The sequence below is a fragment of the Nicotiana attenuata genome, chromosome 8, assembly GCF_001879085.1.
Source record: "Nicotiana attenuata strain UT chromosome 8, NIATTr2, whole genome shotgun sequence".
NCBI classification, from domain to species: domain Eukaryota; kingdom Viridiplantae; phylum Streptophyta; class Magnoliopsida; order Solanales; family Solanaceae; genus Nicotiana; species Nicotiana attenuata.
The window spans coordinates 2,690,266-2,699,285 of NC_031996.1; the positions used below are offsets into that span (position 1 = coordinate 2,690,266).

Here is a 9,020-nt window from a genome sequence, read left to right on the forward strand (position 1 = left end):
TTGTGACGGGTGTCACCAAAGTTTGAATAGTGAAAAAGACACATCGAAATTCTATCCATTTGATCCAGAATTTGATCATCTATTAAGTAAATCAATTGACCGACTGAGTTGATCTAAAAAGGGACCCAACTAAAGATTCCTAAGGAATGAGTCATAGGCTCTTGTATTAATCAAAGACACTTTCATTGAATTGAATATTCATAAAGCAGGCTAATTTCATTCAATGCTGACAAGAATAAAATCATTTACTAGATAAATAATATAATTCTATAGAAAAATTCAGAAAATTGTTCTACATTTCAAGTTTATGTCTTTGCTGAAGAGTCAGGACAGCCCGATGCACAAAACATCTCGCATTTATGCAGTATTCGAGAGACGGTGACACCCCAAAGGATATAATATAGACAACCTACACTAATGCAAAGTGGCTGCTTCCACGACTCGAACCTGTGACCTATAGAAGACACGGAGACAACTTTACCGTTGCTCCAACTTGTGCCGAAGAGTCTTGGAAAATAATAAGATAAATTTTTTACAGAACCCAACTTCAGGAGATCACAAAAAATTCTCATTACTATCAAGAAAACTTACATCAAAGATAATTAAGGGAGAAAAAGGAAGTAATATACAAACTTATCCACACAAAAAAAAAAAAAAAAAAGAAAGAAGAAAGTATTGTACAAGATTGAAGCAGAGAAACACAATCTTTTTTGTGTTTCAAAATTTTAACTTGCAAAGTAGCTTCTTATCACACAATCATATCCATATATACCCCAAGCAATTCAACTAGTTCGGAATTGAGACGCAGTTGACTGATACTTGAACAAGAACGGATTTTGTCGTCTTGTGAATAAAAATGTAAATACGCAAACAAAGACTAATCAAACTTTTTTTAATAACCGAGAAATTCCTGAAGATCGGCAGCGTACCGTCAAAAATTCGATGGATAATGGACATAGTAGTGCACCGAGTTTCGTATAATGCACACAGTAGTGCACCGTTCGAAACTCGATGAGTAATGGACACAGTGGCACACCATTTGAAACTCGGAGGATAACGGGCATGCCCTCTATCACTAACCAAACTTTTTCTAATAACCGAGAAATCCCAGGAGGTCAGCAACACACCGTCCAAAACTCGGTGGATAATGGACAAGTAGTGCATCGCTCAAAACGCGGTGCATAACGGGCACGCCCTCTACATTGACTAATCAAACTATTTTCAATAACAAGAAATCCCTGAAGGTCAGCAGCGCATCGTCCAAAACACGGTGGATAATGATCACAGTAGTGCACCGTTCGAAACTCGAGGAATAATGAACATAGTTACACACTGTTCGAAACTCGGTAGATAATGGGCACGCCCCTCAACCAAGACTAATCATACTTCTCTCTCCAAGAGTAAACAAGAAAGAAAACCCAAGAAAGTCCTAAAGCAATGTCAGCAACAACAAGTCTCAACCAATCACGACCAAGATCCTCTTCAAGTTTTCTCTCAAAGTAAATTCTCCAAACAGCCATAGCAATATGAAGAAGAACACATCCTTTAGCAAAGAATCCATGGAATTCTCTATCCTTTATAAATGCAACCATGAACAAGAAAAATCCAATTGCAAATAAAAGTAGTCCAGAAAATGAATCTGATATTTGGATTATTAATTGATCATGTGGTGTTGACCCCAGAAGTTTACTAGCACGTTCTCTGCCATGGCTAAATATAAATACCTCATTGCTATAAAACATCATTAAACCTCCAGAAGTTAATGCCACCATAGAATGAAGAATACATAAGAGGAAAAATCCAGATGACCCCATTTATAAACTTGAAACACCCAAAATTATCTCCTTATTTTTTTTATGACCAAGAAATTCGTCTGGAGCCAACCCTTAGGAACAATTGTAACCTTAGAAACTCGCGGATAATGAGTCTGCCTTTTTATCCTTCTTCACTTAAATATCAAACTTAGTCTGCATGGTGCCGAGCTCGAACCTGAAAAATTATCTCCTTATTTTTTGGTGACCCAGAAATCACTTATTTTTTGGAGACCGAGAAATCCGTCTGGAACTAACCCTTAGAAACAATTGTAACCGTCGAAACTCCGGGATAATGGGGCCGTTTCTCTACCCTTCTTCACTTAAATACCAGACTTAGATTGCATAGTGCAGGCTCGAACCTGAAAATTATCTCCTTATTTTTAATGACCGAGAAATCCGTCTAGAGCCAACCCTTAGGAACAATTGTAACCTTCAAAACTTGGGGATAATGAGCCCGTTTCTCTACTCTTCTTCACTTAAATACCAGACTTAGTTTGCATAGCGCAGAGCTCGAACCTGAAAATTATCTCCTTATTTAGCTCAACAAAGCTTCAATTTTTTTTCCTGGAGAATACAAAGAGGAAAAAAAATTACAAATGAACCTACAAAGCTTCAATCTTTAGGCAAAAAAACATCACCAAACCTCTAAAAAACTTCAAGAATCACATGAAACACCCAAATTTCTATCTTTATTCAGCTGCTCAAAGCTTCAATTTTTATGTGTTAAGAATACATAAGAGAAAAAAAAATACAAACAAATGACCCTATTGATTTATCTTTTTTTAGGTCACAAAGCTTCAATTTTTAAGCATAAAAACATCACCAAACCCTTGTAAACATATTCAAGATTGACTTAAACACTAAAAAATTATCTCCTTTTTTAGCTCAACAAAGCTTCAATATTTATGCCTGGAAAATACATAAGAGGAAAAAATACAGATGACCCTATTGATCATTTGAAAAAACCAACATTTCTATTTTTTTTTTTAGCTCATAAAGATTCAATTTTTAAGCATAAAACATCACCAAACACACTTGAAACACTAAAAATTATCTCCTTTAATATTTATGCCTGGAGAATACATATTTCCAAAAAAATACAGATGAACCTATTGATTCTGTAAAACACCCAAAAATATCTTTTTTTCAGCTTATCAAAGATTCAATTTTTAGGGCAAAAACTTCAAGATTCACTAAAAGACATGAACAAGTCACCTATTATCAAGAACCCCATATAACAAAATAGAGTAAAAAACATGACCAAATGTTCAAAGAAAAAGAATTTCCTCAAAAAAACAAGAAATCTAAGAAAAAATTGGTCCAAAAACTCTGCCTTCAAATAATTAACGTATATAGTATTTTACCTGAATAGAGGTTTACCCTGGGATATGGACAATAAGAGTTTGGTCCATTTACAGCTTCACAGATGTCAGCTTTAGGATTTTAAAGATAATTTCTGTGACTGATCTGGTTGATGGCATGGACTATTTCAAGAATTAGAGAGAGAGAGAGAGAGAGAGAGAGAGAGAGAGAGAGAGAGAAGGTTTGTGGATCCAAAAACCAAAATCCTCAACCAGCTGGAAAGTGATGGAAAGAATATGAGAAGAGATTTTCTTTTGGCTTTTTGATAAAGAGATATATGGAAAATATCTCAGAAGTGTAGGGGCCCAATTTTCTATTTAAGAAAAAAACAATAAAGTTAAAATCTTTGATCTAAATTAGACGTTTTTACTTTTTTATTTTTCATGATGGTGCATAGTCAATTTACACATATCTTAATTATTTCATTAGATATTTGTTATTCCAAGTAAAACAAGTATGGAATAACTTACTTCACATACCAAAATTTAAATAGATCAGAAGAAATTACTTAAGATTTTTGCTGTTTTCTAGTCTTTCATTTGGTTTCTTCGTGCTGCCGAAACGGAAAGGAAATCTTGGAGCAACGATAAAGTTGCTTGTCGTGTGACTTATAGGTTATATGTTTTAGCCGTGATATCAATCATTAATGCTTGTATTAGGGTAGTCTGTCTATATTATGCCTCTTAGGTGCAACACTTTCTTGGATCATGCGTGAACGCAAAATACTTTGTGCATCAGACTGTACTTTTTGCGTGATGCCGAATCTATTTTGTAGCCAGAGGCGGACGCACATCATGAGTTGAGGGGTCACCGGCATCCAAAATTTTTAGCAAAAACTCTATATATACTTGCAAATGTCTTCAAAAAATAGTTAAATATTGGCATGGGCTCTCGTACCAATCGTTATGAGCAGTAATAAATTTATAATGAATGTCATGGTGCCTCGCGACGAGCGAATCCCGAGTCCGTCTGTGTAATTGTAGCCTTATACCTAAGATATAGATCATGGCAAGAAATAATGAAGTCATGGGCTTACATGATCTTTAAAAACAATCGTCATTGTTTTGGATATGATTGTTTTCTTTATTTTATTTCCTTTTTCTTACTAAAAAATTTGATGAAATGCAATCATGTTATAGATATCTCGAAATTGTTGGGGCCCCTCCGATCTAACTTTTTTTTAATATTTTTTTATATCGGATGTCCCTACCAGAGACCCCTCTAATCTAACAAGTTTGATGCATTATGGTGTAAAAGAATTTACACTATTAATTACTTTAAGTATATTTCTCGATAAGCATCAACTGATAATATGGTAAAAGTTTTTGTTGATGGTGAAATTACTTTATATTGTTGTGTATATGTAACTTAAATCCTAATGTAATAAGTGTACAAGAAAACTCCAAAAGAGAGGCCAGCTCAAGGCTCTCCATAACTAGCTCAATTTTTGAAAATTGAAAAATAGATAGTGTTCGAAAATTCGTCTAAAAGTAGTTACTTTTGATGCCGAAACACCATGATAGTTTCATGGATTTCAAACTTAAACAAATGAAAAATCAAAGTGTATACGGTTAAAATCGGGCTTGCCCGATTTTGCTATTCAATTAAGATCGGGAAATCACGACGAGGGTTAGCCTCGTAGTGGACTGGGCCAGAGTACCAAGACGGGGTTTCAAGTTCAAGAATCGAGGTACCCGTCGAGGTCGAGGCCAGCAGCGATCGAGACTAAATATGACCGACTTCCAGTGAAGTACAATAAAGGAAAGGCGAGATATCCGTAACCGGTCGAAGAGAACGGCGGAAATCCCGGAATAGATCAAATCAAGGGCGGTTATTTGTACCAATCATGAGATTTACTTCCGTAGTTAGAATTGTACCATAATTAGGATTCCTCTAGTATATAAAGGGGAGTCCCCATCATTTGTGGGGACCTTACATTCATACAGATCAAAGCAATATAACATTTCTCTTTTTCTCTGGTTCATCAACTTGTTGTTCTTTAATTGTTACTAAGCTCAAGGGTTCATTAGCTCGAGGGTACTGTCCATGCATTGGTTTATTTTACATTCTTGTCAATTCCCATCACTTATCTTTAAGTTAATCAATTGGTATTAGGTGAAATCACGTATCCTTAAAACCACAATATAAGTTTAATTGTTACTCAATTTTTAGGGTAAACAGTTTGGCGCCCACCGTGGGGCTAAGGATAATAGTGATTGCTTAATATTTTAACCTTCATAACTCACACTGCTTTTACGCTTGTTCTTGTGAGTATTTTGATTTTAGGAATCAACATGTGGAACTCTCAAGCAGTACCCACTCACACTGATACCGGCCTTGGTCTTCATTGCGAAAACGAACACGTAGTCGCCCCGGGAAACGGAGTGCCTCCAATCAATCCCGACGCACCACAGGACGTAGATCCGATTGATGTCAGTTCTCGTGTCGCCATCGTGGAGACTTAGGCGCCGACCCTGAAAATAGCATTCGCTGAGACGCCCGGGCAGCCGATCAGAACGCACAAAATGGTGAAGAAGGCGGGATTAGCCTTCGAATGATATTTGAGATGTTACAAACTCAGCATGCTGCAATAGCGCAACTGCAGAATCGGGCACCAGGCAGAATCGAACTCGATACATCACAGGAAGTTGTTCATAGAGTCGACCCTGTACAGGAGAAATTGAACGATAATGGATCAGGAACTGACCCCGCCGTCATGAAGATGCTCGAGGAGCTCACTAAACGGATGGAATCAGGTGGAAAGAAAATCGAGGCTAATGACAAAAGGTAGAGACGTACAACTCACGGGTTGACCAAATATCGGGGGCACCCCCGATCCTAAAGGGATTGGATTCGAAGAAGTTCGTGCAGAAGCCTTTTCCTCAAAGTGCGGCTCCGAAGCCCATTCCTAAGAAGTTTCGTATGCCGGACATACCCAAGTACAACGGGACCACCGATCCTAATGAACACATCACTTCGTACACATGCGGAGTAAAGGAAAATGACTTAGAAGATGATGAGAGTGAATCCGTTTTGTTGAAAAAATTTGGAGAAACTTTATCGAAGGGGGCAATGATATGGTACCACAATTTGCCGCCCAATTTCATCGATTCTTTCACCATGCTCGCCGATTCGTTCGTAAAGGCACACGCCAGAGCAATAAAGGTCGCAACCAGGAAGTCAGACCTCTTCAAAGTGAGGCAAAAGGATAATGAAATGCTAAGGAATTCGTATCTCGATTTCAGATGCAACACATGGACCTACCTTTTGTCCGACCCAAATCGATGGGCCGCGACGGGTGCCCGAGTCCTACCTGTCAAACACCCCTAAGCATGCATCTAAGATATAAACCTGAATAACATCTGCTGAATTACGAGAATAAAGTACAGGAAGGAAATCTGCCCAAAAAGGCATACATACATGTACGTACAACATACGTAGGGCGAGCCGACAAGGACGCTATAGACGACTATACATCTCAAAATTGGAAGCCGGCAGGGCCACATACTATCCAACTAGACATACTGTCTACAGACCTCTAATAGAAACATAACTGTACAAGACGGGACTGAGCCACGTCATACCCATATATATATATATATATATATATATATATATATATATATATATATATATATATATATATATATATATATATGTACAAACGTATCGTACCAAAATCAAAAGCAGCTCCGGATCAAGTGGAGCACGCCAACTCTCGCTGATCAAGGATCCTAAGAAGGAGGACTGTCAGCTTGCCTACCTGCACCTGCGGGCATGAAACGCAGGCCCCGTGAAATAGGGCGTCAGTACGAAAAATGTACTGAGTATGTAACGCATGAAAATTAGTACGTAAAAGACAGAGATGAAACATAGAATAAAGAAACATATCCTTAAATCTGAATAACTTTATAAATTCTGAAACATTTGTAATGTCATGCACGTGCGTATAAATGTCGTGTCATGCATAGGTATGGGTTTACATAATATCATCAAGCCACTGAGGGCATCCCATCTTATCGTCTCGGCCACTGTGGCAACATCATCAACATATACCAGCTGATCAGGTGGTGCTGCGTATATAACGCCGTAACCTTTTTCCATATCCCATATACATATATTTACATATATACGCGTATATAACGCCATCTGGTCATGGGTTAATGCACATGTATAAATGGGTGAAATGCATGAAATATACGTAAAAATCTCAATATTCCTTCCGGATAAACTTTTTCAACTGTGTATTATTCTGAGACCCATGAACAGAAGATAATAATAATTCACATGCGGAATCAAGAATATAGACACCCCTAGTATTTCTATGAATAGAATAATTTATAGAAACAATGCGTTTGCTCGTTTCTTCAGTATAATTTGAACAATGCCAAAAGAAAGAAGGGATGACCTTAACATACCTGGAGTAGGGAATACTGCGTATAATATTCCGTTGGAAACCTTCGTGGATTGAACTTAAAATCCCAAAAATCGGATTAAGTAAAAAAAATTGTTGAACGAGATTTGTTCCTACTTCTTTGAAATTTATGAACGAAATTTTTGCCTTGGATTCTTGGAAAGTTTGGAACGAAATGGCTTCTGAATGAAGCTTTTTTTTTTTTTAAACGAAATTTGCTTCTGCTTCAACGTTTCCTAAAGACAGAATGCTTCTGAACTTGGCGTTGAAATGTTTGAACCAAGAAAGAAAGGTTCTTGCTTTAGGAACTTTTTGGTGATTTCTTGGTTCTGTTTTTGAGAGTGGCAGTGTTAGACTTTTTGTTTGAAAGCCATCTTCTAGTTTTCTAATTGTAGTAAGTATGACTCTATTTTGGATGATATATAAATATAAGTATGAGGTGTCTTTTGCTTTGATCCTTGGTTGCCGCATATTAAATGACTAAGGAGTCATTGTGGCCTACTGTCACATTTTTGGAGGATAGATTTTATTAATTTTTATCCACTTATTAATTAATCGGGTATTGTTCCGTTACTCGGTAACTAATTAATTACCCGCATATTTAAGAATTGCCACAAATTACTTAAAATTCTACATATTTTTAATATACTTCATATATACTTTATACATTATACTACCGTGGTCATATGGTACCTTCCATGGTGCTAGTCCATAATTATCGGGTATTATCGCTTGACCCGTATTTTATCCTAAATTGGCCACTTTCAACGAAACCTGTTTTCTTTAATTCGTGTACCCTTTACCCTTCATGACACTTCTTTATCTCTTGTTATAAATAGCGTAAATACGTTAACGTCAAGATGATCTCATCCCCGAGTCTACATCAATTAACTGAAGACGAAACTCTTAAAGTACGAAAACGCGAGATGTAACATCATTCCCCCCTTAGAAACATTCATCCTCGAATGTTTAACTCTCCGGGATCTATATAACCTTGGCAGAGTCGCCTTTGTAACAACACTACTACCAACTTTCCCCGTGGAAGCTTAATAACCCAACGCCACACAGGACCATAATTAGGAATAACGATAATGGCCTCACACGACCAATGACAATAACTAACACAAGAATCCGTACACGTGCCTTGAGGCTATGACGTCTCAGCCGGACCCTTCTCTGGAGGAGAAAATAAGTAGGGATATCTAGACTTCATGTCTTCCTCGGCCTCCCAAGTCATTTCTTCCACATTGTTGTTCCTCCAAAGTATTTTTACGGAGGCTACCTCCTTATTCCGTAGCTTGCGGATTTGTCGGTCTGGGATGGCAACCGGAATTTCCTCGTATGGCAAGTTCTCTGTAATCTGTACATCATTCGTAGGCACCACTCAGGTAGGATCGCCAATGCACTTCTGTAACATAGATACGTGAAAA

At 37.4% G+C, this 9,020-nt stretch overlaps 1 protein-coding gene across 3 annotated transcripts; it reads right to left on the reverse strand.

The window, feature by feature from the left end:
* LOC109230740 lies at positions 547-3,407 on the reverse strand. 3 transcript variants are annotated; one of them, XM_019396150.1, is made up of 2 exons: positions 3,195-3,407; positions 547-2,378 (listed from the first exon to the last, which is right to left on the reverse strand). In XM_019396150.1, the coding sequence occupies exon 2, from the start codon at positions 1,812-1,814 to the stop codon at positions 1,377-1,379; it is 438 nt and encodes a 145-aa protein (XP_019251695.1). In that variant the 5' UTR covers positions 1,815-2,378; positions 3,195-3,407; the 3' UTR covers positions 547-1,376. The 3 variants fall into 3 exon arrangements, with proteins under 3 accessions (XP_019251695.1, XP_019251696.1, XP_019251694.1); XM_019396151.1 differs by having other exon boundaries at positions 547-2,330; positions 3,179-3,407; XM_019396149.1 differs by having other exon boundaries at positions 3,179-3,407.

What these genes read in the sequence shown, in the direction of transcription:
- LOC109230740 (XM_019396150.1), bottom strand. Translation starts at nt 1,814, where the DNA reads ATGGGGTCATCTGGATTTTTCCTCTTATGTATTCTTCATTCTATGGTG.